Here is a 21,616-nt window from a genome sequence, read left to right as displayed (position 1 = left end):
CAGCTTGTGGGAGAAATGTGAGCGCTGAGTTGCTTTTATAGCCCCAAACAAACAGAATGAACTGATGGATTTCATGGCTGATATTTTATGGTGCAAGACCTCCTACTGTAATACTAATTTGTGAAACAAATTTTAAGACTGTGGACAGACATGGGACTAATACTTTATATATATTTATATTTATAAAGATGAGGAGGTGCAGTCCAGAGTCTTTCTGATGACCAGGGTGCTGCCTGAGCTGGATCTAATGGATCGTGATGCCCCCATGTGGCCAAAGAGCAGCAAAATATTTCTGGAGACCATTAGTTTTTATCATAAAAGTCACATTACATCTGCTCACTCAGACCAATAAAACATGGAAACCATTCTCTCTGACATTCAAATTAAATGTGTAATTTTAGTAAATCATGATACTCTTCTCCCTGTGCTTGATAAGCATGAAATTAACTTATATGTAAATGATGTATATTACTTGTTCAATCATGCAGATGAAATAAAATGTTTTGTTAAAGAAAATTAAAAACTGATTAACATCTTTGAGTTTTGGATTTATTAGTCTGGGCCTTGGATGTTCCTGGCTAATCCTGTAGGGGGCAAACTGATGCTTATCTTCTTCATAGCAGGAGCAGCATCAATAATGATGAGCAAAGAGAAACACGGCCTCCCTTCACAATAGACGGCTCTTCATCAGCACTAAAGGTACGACGACTCATCTCCGCACTGTCACCTATTTAAATATACTTTACACTCATTGGCCAAGTTCTTAGCTACACCAGCTAAAACTAATGCAGCGCAGCATGACAACCCAATATATCCACATTTTATTGATTTATATGAACTTTGTGTTGTTGTTGTTGGTGGTGGTGGTGTTGATTTAGCTTGACGGTTGCTTTGGAAGCAACTATTTATGAAGTTCTTGTTTGGTTTGATTAAACTGTGTGACGTTTAAATGACACCATGTTCAATTTTTCAGTTAATGTTACTATAGTACATTGATGAAGTGGGGGGTTTCCTCCATCCATCCATCCCTCCATCCATCCATCATCCATCCATCCAGGGATATATCACTACATAGGATAGTCCTGAGGGAGACCACTGACTGGATGGATGCCAAAAGGGGGCGTTTGCATCATGCAGCCGGAGGGGCGGGTCCAGAGGTGGGTGTGTGTCTCTCAGCTGATGCGCGTATCAACCGACCGACTCCATCATCAGCATCCGACGCTGACAGCGGTCGAGGACAGCATCCTTAATATTACCGACCCACGGTAACATCGCGGAATAATTCAAAGCCAGGACGACTGGGACTAGCGGTGCTGTCTTGTGACAATATTGTTTATTGAGGCTGCCATCTTACAAACCGCCCAGCTGCAAAATAGTGAGTAGCCTTTGATGATGGACCACCAGGATGCTACAATCGGTAAATCAAAGCTGCTGCATGATACGTCGTCAATGTCAATGACGCTGTGAATTTTAATTCATATTCGTTTCAGTAGCGCAGCTAGAAGGGTGAGTCTGTTGTTAGTCTCAGGCCTAGCGAGGAATTGTTTGGAAGCGCAGTCGAAGCAGGGCTTGATGCGGATGCTGCTAAAGCCGCCCTTGCCGCCCAGGGATGCAGAGAAAAAGGGAGGGGGTGGGGGGGGGGTGAGTCGTGAGGGGAGGGGATTGAGGCAGAGCAGGCAGCAGATAGATAGGCAGTTTATTTTACTACTACTACTACTACTACTACTACTACTACTACTACAATTCACTCAAGTGGAAGTAAACCTCTAGCAAATAGACTGAGAAAGGGAGGTTCACTGGCATGATTGGGTATCTATCAATCCTTCTATCTATCTATTTATCATGTTCTAATTCACTGACTGCATAGACAGAAAGCTATACTGTATATTAATTGCAAAGCATGCATGTCTCTTACCTTCCACACATAATTGCCAGTTTATTGGTTGCAAATACAAATTCAGCTAAATGCAATAATTCCTGTCTGTATTGTGAGAACAGTTTCAGAGAAGTGTTGCCTTATGCTTGTATGGAGGTTACAGTTTGTGGTGCTGTTGAGATGAATGGAATTGTAGAGGTGGCAACTACGGTTTGGGGGAGGAGCCATTTATATTGCCGTTTTTAGAAAGGAGGTTTTGAACAGTTAACAAGAGAGTCAACATCTTAAACCTTTTGACCACAAGAGCAGCCAGTGAGAGCTGGTAATAATCATTAGCACTGTGTATTGGCAAGCCACAACAGTAAGAACAATAATCAACAGAATGTCACCAAATACAAAATGCCATGAAAGCACATAACAAAAATGGTGAATTTGGTTCAGAGAATAAACTCTTATCATTCTCTCTCCTTGATAATGGAGCGTGAGTGCAAAAATGAGTGCAGTAATTGATAATCGTTCTTTTTCCTCTAAAGGATAGGTCAGTTTACCTGGTGAGCAGTTTTTTAAGTCTGGCTGATAAATAACTTTAAACATTTTATACTTTTTTTAAAAACTGGTCATTAAAAATGATCAGTTATCATCTATACTGAACAAGAGATTTTATTGTGCAAACATTTTAAATATTGCCCTGGCCTGTGGTGTATGCAGTTGTCATAAATGGGACAGCAAACAAAATATTAGAAACACAACTCACGATAATAAAACATAAACATCAGCTGCTACCAGTAAGCATCAGGTATATAAACTAAAGCCTCTACCAGTTAGCATTAGGTACATAAGCCTCCACCAGTTAGCATCAGGTACATAAACTACAGCCTTCACCGGTTAGCATCAGGTATCTAAACTACAGCCTCTACCCGTTAGCATCAAGAACGTAAACTACAGTCTCTATGAGTAAGCAACGGGTACATAACCTGCCGCCTCTACCAGTTAGCATCAGGAATGTAAACTGCAGGCTCTTCCAGTTAGCATCAGGAATGTAAACTGCAGCCTCTACCAGTTAGCATCAGGAATGTTAAACTGCAGCCTCTACCATTTAGCATAAGGTATATAAACTATAGTCTCTACCAGTTAGCATCAGGTATGTAAACTACAGCCTCTACCATTTATCATCAGGTACTTGTTCTTTATACGTAGGTGTTGATTTGACTTGTTGCACTGTTGAGTTGTATCGCATCAATCAGTGAACAATTACTCATGTCAGGAAAAGCAGGGCCAGATTGACTTGCTTGTGGACCCGGGGGCAAAAATTAGCCTGGGGGCCCCTGTGGGAATTGTTGGATCAGCATCTTTTCAAACTGATCTTTCAGATATTTCAGAGTTGTTCTGTTTAACTGCATTAACTTGCTCTATGTGTTAAGGCATGTGATTTCAAACACACTGGACAAAAATGTGCACAAATGGCCAACCACAGGGGCAGTGTGAGGCACATTAAAGTTAAAAAAAAACAACAACCTTGATTTGCATTCATGATTTTTTTAGTGAAATAATCAATAAATATGCAGTCAAACACACTATGCAGGCATGTGTTTAAACATTTCTGGATGAGTGTAGAGGTGCAGGAGAGGTTTTTAAACTGTACACACGTTGACCTCACAACTCTTGTATTCTGACAATGCTAACATATGGAATTACAATAGTTTAGCATGTTAGCAAACGTAATCATAAATATATGCAAATATTTCCAGTATTAGCTGTCATGACGTAAAAAAAAAAAAAAACGAAACATTTTGACTAATATACATTTTGACCATATAGCTAACAAGTTGACAAAATAAATTGATAGTATCGTTTCAGGTGTAAATGAAATGTGAGTTAATAGCTCTTGCAGGCATGCAACAGTATTGCGACGTCCCATGAAACAACAGCACATCAGGAAGTACTAGACAAAGAATTAGAGACCAAAGTTGCTACTATTTCTGCTATGGATATGATGAATTTATGGCCATAATTTCATGCCAATCCATCAAATAGTTATTGAGATACTTAAGTCTAGAACAAATAAACATTTCTCTAACACCATTTTCACAAAATTTGTATTTATTGTAGAGCTGTTGTTTTGAATAGCTATCCTGCTCCAGTTCAGTAATGCTGATGGAAACAAAACACAGTGTCCTTTTTTTTATTTTTAACTGCAGTGAGTGGTCTCTTTCCCCCCGAGCCCTTAACTGTACAAAGGTATACATCACATCCATACACGAAATAGGCACAGCTAACCTACAAGGTGTGATCAGGGTAAATAGACGCCATTGACAGAAAATAATCCTGTGATTTGTTTCAATTAGCCACATTCATCTGCAGGATAGGTTGTGTTTTTACGCTTTACATGTCCAGACTCTATCTGACCCTTTTTTTATCAAGGTGGGAGGATCATGCTGCCCTAATGTGGGTTGGAATCTTCTGCATTAGCTATTATTGTATAACCAGTCATTATGCAATTACAATATTGTATAACTCCTCTCATTTTTCTGTGTTCCTCTAGTGTATGTGCCCCCACTACCTGCATTAGGTTGTGATGACCCACACTACTTCCAAATGTATCTGTGACCCTCCCCAATCCTGACTCCTAACCTCTAATCCCTGACCTTTGACCTCCACTATGGGCAGTGTTGGCAGTGGGGTGGCAGGAGAGCAGGAATTTGCCATGAAGTCTGTGGGCACGAGGACCACTCTGCCTCGAGCCCCTCCACTCTCTCGCCGTTGCCCCGCCGACCGCAGTTGCAGCGCAGAGCGGCTACCCCGCCCCCCAGCAACTATATCTGACGGGACGGCTTCTAGTGATGAACGTGGGAGCGTTAGTATTGGGACTGCAACCTGTACTGGGACTGACCGGCCCACTGAAACAGCCTCCTCCACCAACACAGAATGTACCATGACGGCTCCATCCAACAACAACCAGTTGGACTGTGGCAACGGAGCACTCAGGAGGGAAAGGGAGTGGGAGAGGCAACGTGAGAGGGGGAGAGACAGGGACCGGGACAGAGACTGGGACCGAGAGAGGTTAGAGAGGGAGAGAGAGAGAGAGAGAAACCGTGAGAGAGAGCGCGAACGAGTGGAGAGGGAGAGGCTGGAACGGGAAAGAGAGCGAGAGAGGGAGAGAGCCAGGGAGAGAGAACGAGAGAGAATCGAGAGGGAGAAGATAGAAAGGGAGAGGGAGCGAGAGAGAGAAAGAGAAAGAGAGAGAGAAAGAGAGAGACTGGAGAATGAGAGAATGGAAAGAGAGAGAGAGAGAGAGATGCAGGCTGCAGGTCTAGATGTTTGTGGGAACATTGTGGGCCGAGGAGCAAATGAGAAGAATGGTGTTGGCATGAGCCAACACCAGCACAGAGAGATGCTGGCTGCCAGAACTGACAGTGAGAACAATCCCGCCAGCCATAACCCTCCAAACCACAACCCACCCAAGATTCTGCCAGTGTCAGGAAAACTGGAGCAGGTACTTCAGGATGGAGAACGGTGGTTCCCAACCTTATGAGGAGTCACATGATGAGTACCAGGATAGGAAATACCAATCTACAATAACTATTAAGCAGATGTTCTATCATCTTGTGTTTTCTTTCAGTTCAACTTGATTACATGTCGTCAGGCCTCCAAAAACAGTCTAGAAAGTTCTAAAAGAATTGCAAAGAGATCCCTCTCTAGTGCATCTCCAACTCAAGAGCGGCAGAATCCATGGAACTTGCTCTGTTTATTTAAAGTTTATACGAGGCCTCAGCAGTTTCATATTTCCAAACTAAGTGTTTAACTTTCAAATGTGTGCTCACTTTGGTAAATACAGCTATGTGTTTTTGGCTAATTCTCATTACTGAAGATTCATATGGCAAATGTCAAAACGGAGGGAATGAATTCATTTCAAGTTTTTTCTGCTTTATAAAACATGTCATATATTTTATGCGTAACACATGACTATTTTATTTTTTTTGTTTATTACCTGTATTTATTATCTCTCAATTGTCCCCCCATCTCTTTTGCAGGCGATGCAGAACAACTCAGGCCTCGTTCGTCCCTCTGCCTTCAAGCCAGTGGTTCCAAAGAGTTTCCACTCCATGCAGAACCTTGTGGGCCAAGCAGGGGGTGCTGGGAGTGAGGGCAAGACTGAGGCAAGGGGTGATGGGTACAGTGAGGGCAGAGGTGGCAGGAGAGGCAGGGACGGTGGAGGAGGAGAGTCAGGAGAGGTCCCAGAGGCCCTTCTTCTAGACCAGGAAAGCCCAGTGAGGGTTAGCAGAAATGAGGGCGGGGGAAATGGAAATGAGGTGGTTCAGGGAGGGATGTCCGACTCAGGCAGGAACTCTCTGACCAGTCTGCCCACATACACGGGCTCAGGGTCTGGTTGTGGACCTCCAGCAGTCCTGGGGCCTCTCAGTGCTTCCACCAGTCACATCAACAGGCTAGGCATGGCTGGGGCAGCTGCAGGCCTGGACAAGCTGGACAAGCCTGGCTACCAGGTAGGTTACCAGTCTCATACACAGTACACCCAAAAACTAGAAATATAGTTTGCTGTTTACATCTTAAATTTGTCTGTTTCTTTCAGAACGGGCTTTGTGCCTCAGACAGTGGCCGCTCCTCCTCTGGAAAAAGTTCCTCATCCTACCAGAGGCTCAGTCACCTGAGTGATGCTCCAGGACCTCTACGCCCCTCCCCCTCATCTGATGACATCATCCAAGACCTGGAGGACCGCTTGTGGGAGAAAGAGCAAGAGGTCAGATGCTGTCAAATTTGTATTTTTCGTCACTTTGTTGTTGTTGTTGTTGTTGTTGTTGTTGTTGTTGTTTTTAATTGAGAATGTAATTTTACTTCATGCAAAAAAACTACCTTTTCACCTGTACCAGTATTGAGCTGGAATTTTGCTTGAAAATTTGAAATTAGATATTTCCAGAAACATCCTACTCTTACCTCGGGTGGTATATCTAAAAACATTAACACATACAGCCAGGTCTTGTTATTAGCTGATGTTCAGAGTTCAAATATCAAAGCTGCAGAGATGTATTGATATGCCCCCTAAACCCTCCTAAGCTACATCCACTTGTGGATCATAGAACATATATGTTTTAGAGAGCGATGGTTTAGAGGAAACTTCACTGTATTATTCTGCAAATGACGTGAATCCATACAGTCGTATGAAATGATAATTTTATACTTCTGCTGCTGCTTCATTTTGTATTTTAAGTTGTGTGTCCTCCTTTGGTTAACATCACTAAATTGTGATCTGATTCCTCCTCTACTAGGTGCAACATATGCGCCGCAACCTGGACCAAAGTGAAGCAGCAATCATTCAGGTGTTCGAGGAGAAGCAACGTGTCTGGGAGCGTCAGATGGATGAGCTGAGGCAGAACTATGCTTCACGCTTGCAGCAGGTGACCTCACGAGATACTTTGTTTCAATCAAACATATTCGCAATGTCCCATTATTTACTTCCTTGAGTCCAATGGCAACACATGCAAAATTGTTAAAAAAGGTGTCGAAACAGTAAAGTTGACTTTTCACGCCACAATAATTAAGTAGGTTTGTTACCTACTTAATTAACACTCTTTTTCGGAAAAAATTGAGTTCAACCGAAAAAAGAAGAGGAAAAAGTTTGTAGTTTAAACTGACAGACGACATAGCTTCAAAATTAGGAAGAAAAATCGTACTCTTTATGTGCATTTTTTATCATCAGGTTACACGCCGTGCTCAGCGCTCCCAGACTGCCCTGCAGGCCCAGATAACCCGGCTGTCCCAGGACAAGAGAAGGCTCCAAGAGGAGATGGCGGCTCTGCTCGCCCAGAGAGAGGAGCTGGAGAGAAAGTGTCTAGATTACAGGAAGGAGCAAGCTGACATATTGCCTCGTCTGGAGGAGACCAAGTGGGAGGTGAGATATGAGTATATTAACTATGTGCACTTGACTAGTTCAGGAAAATATTATCAGGATCACATCATGGTTGACTGAGCAGGGAAGCACTCAATATGGTGTGTGTGTGTGTGTGTGTGTATGCATGCATATCCTATGTCTGGAAGTATATCTGAAAATTCAACTCCATTAAATGTAACATGGACCATGTTCCGCTCTGCCATTGTCGAGGCGGCTGTTGTGAGCTGTGGCTGTAAGGCTGCTGGGGCCCATGACCCGGACCCCGATAAGTAGAGGAGGAGGACGACAACAACAACGACAAATATACAATTTGATTTGAAGTACTTGCACTGAAAAAAATACAAAAAATACTCACTGTTTCATTCATGATGTTGCAGGTGTGTCAGAAGGCTGGAGAGATCTCCCTACTGAAGCAGCAGCTAAGGGAAAGCCAGGCTGAGGTGACCCAGCGAGCTGGAGAGATGGTGGCCCTGAGAGGTCAGCTGAAGGAGCTCAATGCCCAGCTGAGGGAGCAGGAGGAGGCTATGCTCGGACTGAAAGACTCCTACAGCACCAAGAGTTTGGAGCTGGAGAAGTGTGAGGCAGAGCTGAGGAGGACTCTGTCAGAGGCAAGTGTCTGACTTTTGTTTATTGAACACTTGAACACTGAGGTTGACTTAAAGTCACAAAACAACACATGTACCGAATTTCCACATATGTTTAACATAATAAAAATGCAAATAATAATAACATTTGGTGGCACGGTGGTGCAGTGGTCAGCACTGTTGCCTCACAGCAAGAAGGTTCCGGGTTCGAGCCCCTGGCTCGGGCACGGGATCTTTCTGTGTGGAGTCTGCATGCGTTCCCTGTTCCTGTGTGGAGTCTCCATGTTCTCCCTGTTCCTGCGTGGGTTCTCTCTGGTACTCCAGCTTCCTCCCACAGTCCAAAGACATCAAGAGGGGACGAGGCTGATTGATACTCTAAATTGACTGTAGGTGTGACTGTGAGTGTGAATGGTTGTCTGTCTCTATATGTTGGCCTTGTGATGGACTGGTGACCCACCCAGGGTGAACCCCGCTTCACGCCCGAAAGCCGCTGGGATAGGCTCCAGCCCCCCCACGGCCCTTAACAAGATAAGCGGTAGAAAATGGATGGATGGATGGATGGATAATAACATTTCAAACCAACACAAAATAGCAGGAAAACAATTAGGACAGACGGGCTGAATAGTGTAGTAGTTTTAGATTAAGATTTGTGTCATCAGCATAGAATTGTATATTAGCAGTATTTCTGGACATTATTTGTTCTATATTCATGTACTACGAAAATTAAAACTTACCATAAAGTATGTCACCCAGCATTACAATGGAATTTAGTAGGATCTAACGCTCGGATTATTTATAAGACATGATAAAAATATATCTGCAATAGCAGGGAATTATCAAATGCTTTAGACAGGACTAAATAAAGAACAACACAATACAGATTGGAATCCAAAGCACTCAGAGTATATATTTTAATAAATTAGATTGCTGGATCTGGAAGGCTACCACTAAATCCAAATTGTTGAAAATGTAATCCACAAAATCCCCTCTGGTAAGGAGGAATTCCGCAATGTTGGGTAAAAGACCAGGACAAATTGGGGACTGAGCAACATTTACGACAGCCAAAACTATTTTCTCTTTTGTGCTGTGTGGGCTCATAAGCAGCTTACATAGATATGTGTATATGAGTTATGGTTACGCAATAGCAAGATTAAGAACAATTTTCAGTCATGCTAAGTGCTGTCTATAATTTATGTTTTTATCAGATGCTTTTGTGAAGTGAAATAAGTGAACATTCCCTAAACACTTGCAGAAAAAACATATCCATAATATTTGGAAGAATAGTGACATTGTCATGAAAAGAGTGTCATGAAAACAAAACACATGGAGCGATCGAAAGATTTGTGCTGCTAACCCAGCAAGAAAAAGTACACTGAATTATGGCTTTAAAGCAGCACTGTTTGGTTTTGATGAGCAGCAGCGCCCACTGCTGATACAAAGCGGTAAAATACAGGACTAATTTAAGAAGTAGTAGACTGTAAGGTGATGTGGGGCGAAACAGCTGAAAAAGACAACTGGTTGGATGTTGACATCCTTCATGGTTGATCTCTATACCAAGACTGTTATTCCTGATAAGAGAAATGGAGTTCAAAGGAAGAAATGAAGAGACACAGTTCTGCTTCTCATGAGTCTGAGTACCATCAAAATGATAATGATAAAGGTTATTCTAAGATTGTAGCATAGTATTGCTCTAATAAGGTAGGCTCCTGGAGAGCTTCCTGGAGTCTCTCTTGTACTATTCAGCAAAATGGAAACACAGACTGAGCTTTGAAGTTCTAGAATCATTTTTGCCATGATATGTATTTTTTTGTCCACAGGTGTCCATCCTCCGAGAGAAGTTGGGTGTATTTGAGGCAGAGGTGCTCAGTCTGAAACGGGCTTTGAATGAAGTCAGCAGAGGAGTCGAAGTTGTTGTGAGCCCTAACTTAGCTGCTGCAGGGCTGTTACCACCCTGGGGAGTGGTCCACTGCCCACGCAACTCTAATGAGCCCTCAACCAACTCTCTTACTCCAACTTCTGACACTCTGCTGAGTCTTCAGAGTGACGAAGCCAAAGCCCAAAGGCAAGAAGCTCAGAGACAGGAGAGGCAACAACGTGAAGAAGCGCAATGGCGTGATGTGCAGCAGCGGCAAGATGCCCACATGCAGCAGGACATGCAAATGCGTCAGGATACCCAAATCCGACCAGAGGCTCAGCTTCGCCAGGAAGCCCAGCTGCGTCAGGAGGCTCACCTCCGTCATGAAGTCCAAATACGTCAAGAGGCCCAACTCCGTCAAGAAGTGCATCTTCGCCAAGAGGCGCACCTCCGTCAGGAGGCTCAACTGCGTCAAGATGCCCAGCTCCGTCAGGAGGTCCAGCTGCGCCACGAGGCCCAACTCCGTCATGAGGCTCAGCTTTGTCAGGAGGCACAGTTGCGTCAGGATGGCCACCAGCCGCAGCGGGGGGTCCAGGATGGACATTGGGATGAGGCAGGGGAGCTGCGCAGGCAACTAGAGCAACTGCAGGCTGCGTTGCGACTCGAGCGGCAGCAAAGGGAACGTCAAGCCCTCAATTTTGACCAGGAGCGACACACCTGGCAAGATGAGAAGGAGCGAGTTTTGAAATACCAGGCACAGTTGCAGTTAAGTTACGTGGAAACACTGCAGAAGAACCAGGCTTTGGAAAAACGTATGAGCCAGTTGGGAGCCAAACCGACTACAACCTCCACCACCACTACCACTGTAACCACCACTTCCCCCTCGTCCTCTAGTTCTCCACCTCCACCACCAGCTCTTTCTGCTCTGACTCCTCAGTCCCCACCCTCTCTCCCTGGGCCCATCACCCTCACCATCTCACCACCCTGTGAGGACCAGAAGGGCCCACCTTCTCTCCACCAGCTTGCCCCTCCCTGGGCAGGACCTTCACGTCTGGAGAGGATAGAATCAACAGAAATATAGAGACATATCCAAGAGATCAAATTGCTCAGTATTGAACATACTCGGTGACAAGGCTTCTTTATCAAAACCACAAACAGTAAAAACATTTCTGTCTACAATAGAATAAATCACTTCAGTCTGACATACTTTTCACAGCAATTAGACATAAAAACAGCAACACCAGTCAACTGTAAAATGCAACATCACCAGTATTAAGCAGATCATCTGAACAGGACATTTACTCAGTCAATGATTTATCAATCTTCTTAACAGTTTTTCTCTCACTAGTTGCACACTAAATCCTGCATAATCAGTGTTCAGGAAAAGCGTGTCACACTGATAGATTGCATAAAAACAAAATGGTCAATGACAATATTTCAATCACAGCACTAGTACAATGGCCACTCGATGCCCATGCGAAAAAAGGACCAAGACAATCAGGGATATTGTCAGAAATTACAAGATAATTATGCGGTATTTATTCATTGTAAGTCTGTGTCACTGGTAATGTAAAGTAGAATTAGTGGTCAGAGTGTTTGACGTTAACCTGCATTTTTGGCCAGAGAGCGCCTTACTCCATTTTTTCCAGCATGTATAGGAGAATAAGTAACGCTGGGAATAATGAAAAGAAAAAAATCAAGTGGGATTGTCATTTCCAGTGCTTTTATTATATATTAGCCAGTCTCTATTACTGTACCAGACAATTTCATTGAAGTCCTGGCAGATAATTATGATCTTGATTAAATTTTCACATCGTTTCATGGACAGGGTCCAATATGAAAGGCCCAAACAACACCTTAAGACCAACAGAGCTTATATTTTGTACAAAATTGAATTAAATATATGTTTAGCAGATAATCAAAGATATCCAAATAAAGGAGTTTTAACAGGTGGGAGAACTTAGTTCACCACTGCAGCGCGTCTGTGATGACTAAAACTGAACACTAGAGGTCGGTAGAGAGCTCTCATGGTGCTCCTATAGCTTAGTGTCTTTCTCCCTATTCAACTGTAAAACAGTGCAAATGAATGGAAGCACACATTTGAATTTGATGATAATTATGTCATTCACTTTGTGCATTTACAGCAAGGAAAGAAGTTCAGCATCCCCAAAGTTAAAAAAAATTTAAAAAAAATTATAGAATGTACAATATACCAGAAAGAAATACTTATAATAGTTATAGATTGTAAATGAGTGTGAAAATGTGTGTGTGTGTGTGTGTGTGTGTGTGTGTGTGTGTGTGTGTGTGTGTGTGGATGGGAGAGCAGGTGTGTGCATGTGTGTATACACATGAAAAGCTTCAGTTTATGAGATTGAGGATAGAGGGACAAGTGGCAATACAGCAAGTGAAAATATATAAAGAACAAAGGAATTTTTGTACATTTAACCGTGCATCAAAACTTGACTCAAAGGCAGTGAGATAGAAATTTCAATCAGAGGGAGTTTGCATATCCTTTCTTCATAGTTTATTTAGACAAAAAGAGGGGAGAAGAAAGTTTTAAAAAAGGAGAATCTGCCTCTTTAAAGGAAACATTCAGGCTAACTGCACTACGTAGTGTCCTACACACAAATTGAGATGTACAGTCGACTCAAATGTGAATATCATGGCTTTTATATGTGTTGTTTATGCCAGCATACAAAGATGTTGCTCAAGAATATTAACTTATCTCTAAGGTATTACATAGTATTATCATCTTTATTACTGTTATATTATGGTGAACTGACAGAGAAAATGTGCCATTGAGCTTTCCTTTATGTGTTTCTTCTTCTTTTTTTTAAACTGTGTAGATAACCTACTGGCCTACCATGATGATGGAATCATAGCAACCCTGTCCAAAAATGATGTTCCTTTTGATGTAGGTGATAAATGTAGTTACAGTATTGCATTGTTTAGAGAACAAAATGCTACCGATTTTATACATGTTTCAGATTTATTGTTTACATTTATGTTAGTAGTACTCTTCTGGCTTGATTAAAACCACCCTCTGTTAACATTCAGCAGAAATAATAAAGATATGTGATATAATTCAGCAATTTTTGTTGTTGAACAAATCATTTGTCATGTGTTATTTGGCATTTGGGATGCACTGATTGCTTTATCTTATGAAACCCTCTACACAGTGTGGGGCTACAGACTACCTGAAAATAATTTTCCGTTGAAATTAAACAAATAAAATCACTAAAACTCCTCTGCTATCCATAATCAGGCTTTTTATACAGTCTGTATTCAAGTTCTTGTTTCACTTCTTATTTAGAATTAAATCTATCTCTATTGAGTAATTAGACTTCTCCGGATCTCTTAAAAGTAATCGGACCAAGACAAGGAAAGAAGTGTTCACATAATTGTGCCTTTATGTGTTCGGAAACTTAAATCAAGCTTAAATTATTTCTTTTGTTCCTGCTGGACAGCATGTATCCTAATTATGATGTTAGTAATGGAGGACACAATTCACAGTCCTTGTCATGCAAAAATAAATTCTGGTGTATCATGGTACTGAAAAGAGGGGATCAAAATCTTGAGAATAACTGCTTTAAGTATATTACAAGTTGACTAAAAGATGAAGATGCTGTTGTGGGTACACATGGAATTGAAGTGATGTTACGTAAGGTGATGTAGTGGGCACTGGGAACATTCAGCATCCTCCTGAAGTGTTAACAGTTAACCCTGTTGACCTCTTGTGGAGGAAGAAGATTATGTATGTTTCTGACAGGGACCAGGAAAAAGCTGTCTCTCTGCTGAGGAGTTGTCAGACAGCATGTAATCAAATTAAGTCTTTTATCAACCATTCAAATACCTTTCAAACAATTCAAACTTAAATTCAAAGGGCTTTAAAAGTGACTGACGAAACGAAAGAAGCTGGTAAAGGAAAAATAGATTTATTTCACGTAGTTGCACACAGAACTAAACCTAGTTAAGACACTGATCAAATAAGGCAACAATACCAACAGGTTAAAATGTAAGTGGCAATAAAATGAGAAATGAAAATTAAATATGGAAACAATATTTTGAAATACCGCAAAGCTACGTAAGAGTTCGCCTATTTTAAATCTGTTTTAATCTGATACTTCTTTGACGATATTCGCATTTGTAAAATTTGTTCCTTCTCGCCATCCTTATCTGTAGCGGCCAAGCTAGCTAGCTAGCTAGCTAACGCAAACAGTTAAAAGCAATTGTGCTGGAAGCAAACATCTATCAGATATCGTGAAAGTTGGCCAAAGGAAGCAATAAAGCAACAAAACTGTCAACGACCAAGAAAAGTAAGCTTCGTAAGCTGCTTAAGTTTGTTAATATTGATAGTATCTATGTGGTTCAGCTGTAAAAAAAAATAAGCCAAACTCAGCTATCAAAATGTAGCTACATTTATTTGGTTACGTTTATAATGAGATTGATGCATATGTAGTTGTGAAAACACAATACTCATGTGCCCTTTAGTTCCATAGTCCATTACGCTATAAGTTACATAGCCAAAAGGGATAAATAACTAAATAATGAGGTGCTACGATCATAGTGAACATTTTATCACTTTCCCGTGTAACGTACTTGTTAATGTATGGTAAGATGGGCTGTATAAACGTGACTCTTTCCTTGTCATCCTCACCCTATTAACTTTTTACAAAATAATGTGAGCTTGTCACCTTCGACTCAGGATTGGTATGTGGACATGGAAGGCTCCTTGTTGTAGGGTTAAAGGTCACATGAACTAAAAGGTACATTCATGTGAATATCTTCCTATAGTGCAAGCCAGTGTGAGTCAGCGTTGAATGCATGTTTTCACTGAATGTCTCAATGTTCCTTTACCTATACGCTGTCCCTGTCTGACACAATGGAATATTTATTGCTTTAACAATCCTTGTTTATTCATAGGAATATGGTTGTGAATCTCTGCCTGCCACACTTCAATACAACTGTTACCTCCAACAAGGTATCACCCACTGCACAGACCATCATGTTACTGTATCTTTCCCAGTATAATCAGATTGGTTGATATATGTTGCTCTCGTTTTTTACATGAGAATAGAATAGAATAGAATTATTTTTGAGCAGTTAAAAAAAATGCCCTTCACCTTATTTTTTTCTTCCCACAGCTAAAGGTCGTCTCCATGATAAGGGTTAAATTGTACATACATGAAATAGCATAGCATGGACGTGGAGGATAAAGACAGGAAAATTAAGGCGCAGAGGGACAAAGGGGTGTGTGGGAGACTGCGTCATCATTGACCTTGCTATGTTCTTTTTATTGGTACCATTGAGCAAGCGATTGTGTTCATCTTCTTCTCAGTTAGGTTCTAGTTTCATGGTCTAGTTCTCCCCTTTTCTATCTTGTCATGTTTTGCCGTCACGGTTTTGGTAGTTATTTTTGATAATAGATCAATCTTTATAATCTTCATTCATACCAACATGTCAAAAGCTACTGCTTATAGACACTTGACTATAAAGATATACTGAGTTTCTTTTCATTTATTATTGAGAATTGAAAGAATAATGGCTGGATGGATTAAAAAAAAGCAATGTCGCAGTGATCAAGTACATCAGTTTTGTAATGAGAATTTTTTACATTAAACATTAAAAGAGAATAATCTGGTTACTTTGATGTGGGCCAAGTCAGTGTCTCACCTGCCAAAGATAATGGTCTCCTTGTTCTCTGTCTGGTGAATCAGCACAATGCAGCAAGCACAGGAAGGTTCTGCTTTTCTGTGAGCCCCAGGACAAACATGACTTTTAGCCACTTACAAGTCCACCCATCTTAAGTATGCATGTCCCTTTACTGGCCTGCTACACTTTTAGCAATGTTGGCGCTCTCTACTCCCATCAGACAGCCGTTTTCTACGGAGGCTACATTCCTCAACCATCGATATCCGTGTTCTACGCTCAGCTGTAGCCACATTTAATCGTGAAAATAATTGATAGATAGGAATGCACAAGATTTTTTTTATAATTCCAACACAATAAGAAAACCGTCATTTCTGTTTGCTGCCGCTACAGATATGACACTCCCGTTTGCGCTTCCCTTGCAGTTGTGTGCAGACGGGTATGATGTCACCAACCTTGTATCAGCTGACCCTGCTCTGCGGAGGCGGGGTTTTAAGCTGGAGTACTTCCTACGTCCACCTGTACAGGTGAGATCATGTTGTTAGCGTAGAGTTTTAATTATGTGACAGTTTTCTCATTAAAATCTGAAGCCTGACCGGGGACAGAAAAAAGTGAATATATGCTAAATCATTTCATCCTCTTAATATTTGCATTTTTGAAAGCTACAGGCTTTTAAAAAAGATTTTTGGGGGCATTTTTCATCTTCATCAGCCTTATTAACCTCCATGTTCATTCCATTTCTTTCAGGTGACGTTAAAGTTTGGTTTCCAGGTTGAGCTGTGGAGGGTGGATGTGGAGCTCTGGCCCTGGGGCATGGACCATGGACAGTCCTGCAAGAGACTAGAGATCAGCACCAACTCTGATCCGCTACCTCCCTCAAATTCTGGCCAAGGACAAGGCCAGCAAAAGGAACAAAACCAGGTACAGGTACAGAGCCAGAATAATCAGAAGAGAGACAAAGGCACTAAATCCCACCAGTGTCATGGTCACCAGTGGCGTCCTCAGGCCCAAAAGTGGGGTGAAGAGGTTTTGAGCAGGCCTCAGCAAAGACTTTGTCATTCAGCTACTCAGTGTAGCTGTTCTGAGCCAGAGTTTAGACTGGTGGGTCGTTGCGAACTTAAAGAGGAAACACAAGTCAGTTTTTCTCGGTCACCTTTTAGCCCTCGGTCTCCCTTCCTCTCGCCTCCTGCTCCACGACCTGTTAATTGTCGGCAAGAGGATCTGTGGAGTCGGGGTCTGCTATCGTTGGGTTCTGTTACTCAACTTCGTGTCACTATACCTTTTGGCGGTGCCGCATCCGCTCTGGGGCTGAAGGCTTTATCAGTGTGGGGACAACCAGCTCGCTGCTGTCCTCCAGAAGAAGTGGAGAAGATTAAAAAGGTCCACGAGGCCAGCAAAAGACCGCTACCACGCCCTGCCCCATCTGTCAGTCAAACCAAACAGCCACCGCAGGAAGCAGCACCTCCAAGGTTTGTATTAATGAGTTAAAAATTGTGTGTCAAACTCTGACGTGCTTTTCAATGTGACAAATGTCTACGTGTCAATCCTCTTTGAAAATGTGTGGAAGCCCAAACAAGACTTTATTAAAATTTAAAATGTAAATTAACATTAACTTTTTGTGTTACAGCAGGTTAACTCAGCAGGTTAACTGTAAAAGTCGTTATCAAAATTTTACTCTATTTGTAAATTGTTTGAAAATGTTATTACGATGTTAACCGTGACTTAACTATGCTTACTAGTTGATTTTTGTTTTTAATTTGTGACTTTTAAAATGAAATACCCTATAGTTTTTAATTTTAATTTTGACACAGAACTCCCATATGAGTGAGAAAATGTGAATCACATTATTGCATATCGTCACCTTTCTTAAAATAATTGCCTGTCATTTTTTTCAAGTTTTTCTGAAAACAAAAAAAAACTGGAGACAAAACATCATAAGGAGTTGATTTAGGTAAAAAAAAAAAAGTCAAAAACATGACATAGCCATTTATTTAAAGAAGGTGACAATATTCATTTAGATTTTTACTGAAATAAAATATGTGGTAAAATAGAACCGTAGCATTATACGGTCTTTGATTGAGTGTATCTTAAATAATGTGAGTTTTTTTGAATATTGACAATTCTTTGCTGGCTTTTTGTCTAACTTTAGCAATCTTTCAGTCCCAGAAGAGTTCTTGGACCCCATAACTCAGGAGGTAATGGTGCTGCCCATGCTGTTACCTAGTGGTGTCTCTGTGGACAACTCCACCCTGGAGGAGTACCAGAAGAGGGAAGCCACTTGGGGGCGACCTCAGAATGACCCGTTCACTGGTGTCCCGTTCACTTCGACCTCCCAGCCTCTCCCCAATCCTCAACTGAAAAGACGTATTGACCACTTTGTCTTGCAAAGAGGCTACGTGAGAAAGGAGGGGATGTTAGGGAGACGAGGAGAGGGACAGCATCCACAACCGTCAACGCTTGTAGCTGCTATCGGAGGAGAGTCCAAGACCTGTCCATGTCCCAGTAAAGACAACGCTGACACCAGTAACACGTACTCGACTACACCGAGGGGAGACACTGGATCAGGACATTCATCAGCTGGTATTAATGACACGTCTGACTCCCAGTCTACTACCATAGACTGTAAATTAGAGTTGCATAGAGGGAAGAAACGAGATCTGTTAGAAGGGTCAGCAGCCGAAAAGCAACTGAAGCCTCCAACAAAAAGACCAAGAAATGATCAAGCCTCAGGTGAGGGCAGATGCATTTGTTCTAGAAGGTTCCTTCAACATATTTATGCGTTTTAATCATTCGTTCCCGCACCTTCTGTCTTTTTCAGTCCCCAGCTGCAGCTCTCATGAGCAACGTTTGTCAGCCAGCTTAGATGAGGCCCTCTTCTCTGTTCTGAGGGGCCGACCCTCTTTTACCTCTAACTTGTCAGTGCAGAGACAGGATACGTCTCTTCAGGGTCCACTCAACTCCTCGCAGCAGTGCCAGACAAGTACTCCAGCAGGTAGAACCTTCTAAAAAAAAAAAAAATCCAAACTGACACTCTTAAAATCTTGAGAGTCAAAACACTCTTTTTTTATAGTTACTACAGGGATTTAAAAAAAACAAAAACAAAAAACTAGGTAGGTTGTGCTACTGAAGTCTTCAGTCTATACATTTCTAGGTCTACATTTGTTGAGGTCACATTTTCTTGTGGGCAGGGACGAGCAATGTAGCCGAGTACAACAGAACTCATGAACAGTTCAGTAAGATTAAAGGAAGCTGTGTTAGCTGCAGTGTAACCGATTAAATCTGAACTCTATTCTGAAATCAAGCCTTTTAAAAGCTGTTTCAAAAGTTGTCTTTTAAGGTACGCTAAAACATAATTTCATTCTCATTGGTATCATAATGCAGTAACTTAAGCATAATTTGGTTTGGTGATGGTTGATGTTGGATAGAAATGGCAAAAAGTAGTCACGTATTAACAGTACATGGAGGTTTATTAGACCTAATAAACATCTCGTTCAAATGAGTAGCTCTTTATAGGCTTTCTGCTAGCTCATCCTCCACATATTTTTCTCGCTCTTAGGTGGGAGGAGATGCTCGTCGTGCTGCGGCGGCGTCTCCGTTTACTCGACACCTGCAGCACCCGTTTATCGTCTCATCTGCGGCCACTTGCTGTGTCGCGCCTGCTTGCAGAGAGAATCACGACCACTGAACTCAACCTCTGCTGGAAAATCCAGTCAGATCTGCTGTCACACCTGCCAAAGTCCAACCTCTCGCTGTGACATCATACGTGTTCATCACTAACGGGAGAATTTCCCCTTTGAGATCCTGTGAGGGAATAATCAGGACTGTCCTCACAAGGAATTGTACTGTTAGTTTAGTGGACATTTTGTTTATGAATTGATGGCTTATTTTTTTTCTTCACAGTAATGTTAAATGTCTCATGATAGTTGGATTCAATAATAATAACAGTATCTTCATCATTTTCAGTTGAATGCATTCCATAATATTGATTTTTTTTTTTAAATTAATTAATTTTTTCCTCATTCACACTGCTAATACAATATGCACCTGTGAACAAAGTACAAAGTAGAATATTTCGTAACAACTCAAATGTGGACCAGTCTGTTTTTGACTACAGGAGTAGAGCAGAAATGACTTCGATCTTTATAACTGGCGTACACAAAGGAGGTTTGTGCTCGTCTCATCTTCCCTGTCCTGCTTTACAAAGCGTAGATGCAACCTTTGTCCAGATCGTTCATAGACGCACTGAGGACACACAAAGGAATGTTTAGGGACTGTGGTAGTGCAGTAGCTCACATGAAGAAAGAGGAAATTGAGCAGACCAAGGCCATGTATTTCGTTCTGATGCCTTGATGATTCCTTGTTATCCTTGAAGGGATAGTAACGATAATAGCAAGGGCAAAAACTGATGATTTACCGTTTTCAGGTTTCATAAGATCATGAAAAACCTGAAAAAATAATGCCGTTGAAAATATCCACCTCCAAGCCTTGTGAAGTATTTGAAAAAAGCTGTAAAAAATTAAAATTTGATACATAATTGTTTGAGTATTAGAGCTTACTTGGGTCAGTTAAGATATACAGCCTTATGTTGAATCAAACCAGATAGCTTCTTTTTCATCTTCAATTTAAGGAAATCATACATTTTCCTCACGGACATTTTAAAAAGGGGGCGGCATGGTGGTGCAGTGGTCAGCGCTGTCTCCTCACAGCAAGAAGGTTCTGGGTTTGAGTCCCGGCTCCAGCACAGGATCTTTCTTTGTGGAGTCTCTATGTTCTACCTGTTCCTGCGTGGGTTCTCTCTGGTACTCCAGCTTCCTCCCACAGTCCAAAGACATCAAGAGGGGACGAGGCTGATTGATACTCTAAATTGACCGTAGGTGTGACTGTGAGTGTGAATGGTTGTCTGTCTCTATGTGTTGGCCCTGTGATGGACTGGTGACCTGTCCAGGGTGAAACCCCCCCCCCCCCCCCCCTCACCTGAAAGCTGCTGGGATAGGCTCCAGCCCCCCCGCGACCCTTAACAGGAATGAGCGGAAGAAAATGGATGGATGGACATTGAAAAAAGACATTTTATTGGAAAACCATATTTTGAAATCTTGAGGTTATTAGAGCTGTCAGTCAATATCCATCTATCATTTTCTATACTATTATCCGTTAAGGGTCTAATTTAACTTCAAATAGATGAGAAATGTGTAAATAAATAGAGGTCAAGTTCTTTTAATTTCCAGCAGCTTTCCATTCACAAGCTAAATCTGAATAGGGTCAAAGGTCAAAGATTATTGGCATTATATTTTTATTCTTTAAATTATTCTAGTCAAACATTTTTTATATATATATATATATATATATATATATATATATATATATATATATATATATATATATATATATATATATTATAGGGTTTACAGACAGAATAGCTTATATAGTTGTTTCCCTGACAACATTAAGCTTAATGGAGGTCTTGATCCTGTATCCGCTCAGAGGCAGCAAAGACTGAGTTTTCTGCATGTAAACAGAGGAATAAAACATCCTGTGCATTTCTCAGTTACAAGTGGAAATTAAAGCTCTGAAATCCTGTTGATTTATTAATCAATGAATATAAACTTTTGGTTCCTTGTTCATTTGTCTCCTCTGTAATGCTCTTTTGTTCAGAAGTCCTTTATAATGCATAAGGAGACCACATTCTAATGTGAATGCTTTCAGACTTCTTGCTCAGATGTGCAGTTTTGCCGTTTATTATTGATGCG

General features: G+C 41.5%; 2 protein-coding genes across 5 annotated transcripts; both read left to right on the top strand.

Annotated features, from left to right (window-relative positions):
* Positions 1 to 1,154: 1,154 nt before the first annotated feature.
* Positions 1,155 to 13,303, top strand: lzts3b (leucine zipper, putative tumor suppressor family member 3b). 3 transcript variants are annotated; one of them, XM_086206445.1, is made up of 8 exons: positions 1,155 to 1,375; positions 4,419 to 5,369; positions 5,908 to 6,378; positions 6,465 to 6,632; positions 7,159 to 7,287; positions 7,590 to 7,781; positions 8,159 to 8,389; positions 10,183 to 13,303. In XM_086206445.1, exons 2-8 carry the CDS (start codon positions 4,536 to 4,538, stop codon positions 11,299 to 11,301), a joined length of 3,144 nt encoding a protein of 1,047 aa, XP_086062571.1. In that variant the 5' UTR covers positions 1,155 to 1,375; positions 4,419 to 4,535; the 3' UTR covers positions 11,302 to 13,303. The 3 variants fall into 3 exon arrangements, with proteins under 3 accessions (XP_086062571.1, XP_086062572.1, XP_086062570.1); XM_086206446.1 differs by having other exon boundaries at positions 1,155 to 1,417; positions 4,544 to 5,369; XM_086206444.1 differs by having other exon boundaries at positions 1,155 to 1,417.
* A 1,100-nt stretch (positions 13,304 to 14,403) lies between these two features.
* Positions 14,404 to 21,176, top strand: ubox5 (U-box domain containing 5). 2 transcript variants are annotated; one of them, XM_086205339.1, is made up of 7 exons: positions 14,404 to 14,536; positions 15,144 to 15,201; positions 16,295 to 16,396; positions 16,617 to 17,338; positions 18,019 to 18,599; positions 18,688 to 18,861; positions 19,426 to 21,176. In XM_086205339.1, the coding sequence occupies exons 2-7, from the start codon at positions 15,148 to 15,150 to the stop codon at positions 19,644 to 19,646; spliced, it is 1,854 nt and encodes a 617-aa protein (XP_086061465.1). In that variant the 5' UTR covers positions 14,404 to 14,536; positions 15,144 to 15,147; the 3' UTR covers positions 19,647 to 21,176. The 2 variants fall into 2 exon arrangements, with proteins under 2 accessions (XP_086061465.1, XP_086061466.1); XM_086205340.1 differs by having other exon boundaries at positions 14,464 to 14,545.
* Positions 21,177 to 21,616: the final 440 nt, after the last annotated feature.

This window comes from Aulostomus chinensis, chromosome 6, assembly GCF_037954235.1.
Source record: "Aulostomus chinensis isolate RoL2024-O1b breed Wild chromosome 6, RoL_Achi_v1.0, whole genome shotgun sequence".
Classification (NCBI taxonomy): Eukaryota; Metazoa; Chordata; class Actinopteri; order Syngnathiformes; family Aulostomidae; genus Aulostomus; species Aulostomus chinensis.
Note: the sequence above shows the minus strand (reverse complement) of the source record. Positions and strands in the feature narration are given on the sequence as shown.

What these genes read in the sequence shown, in the direction of transcription:
- lzts3b (XM_086206445.1), top strand. Translation starts at nt 4,536, where the DNA reads ATGGGCAGTGTTGGCAGTGGGGTGGCAGGAGAGCAGGAATTTGCCATG. An exon ending in TGGACAAGCCTGGCTACCAG is followed by an intron (nt 6,379 to 6,464) that starts GTAGGTTACCAG and finishes TGTTTCTTTCAG; the next exon opens with AACGGGCTTTGTGCCTCAGA. An exon ending in TGAGGAGGACTCTGTCAGAG is followed by an intron (nt 8,390 to 10,182) that starts GCAAGTGTCTGA and finishes TTTTGTCCACAG; the next exon opens with GTGTCCATCCTCCGAGAGAA.
- ubox5 (XM_086205339.1), top strand. Translation starts at nt 15,148, where the DNA reads ATGGTTGTGAATCTCTGCCTGCCACACTTCAATACAACTGTTACCTCC. An exon ending in TCCTACGTCCACCTGTACAG is followed by an intron (nt 16,397 to 16,616) that starts GTGAGATCATGT and finishes CATTTCTTTCAG; the next exon opens with GTGACGTTAAAGTTTGGTTT. An exon ending in CCAGACAAGTACTCCAGCAG is followed by an intron (nt 18,862 to 19,425) that starts GTAGAACCTTCT and finishes TCTCGCTCTTAG; the next exon opens with GTGGGAGGAGATGCTCGTCG.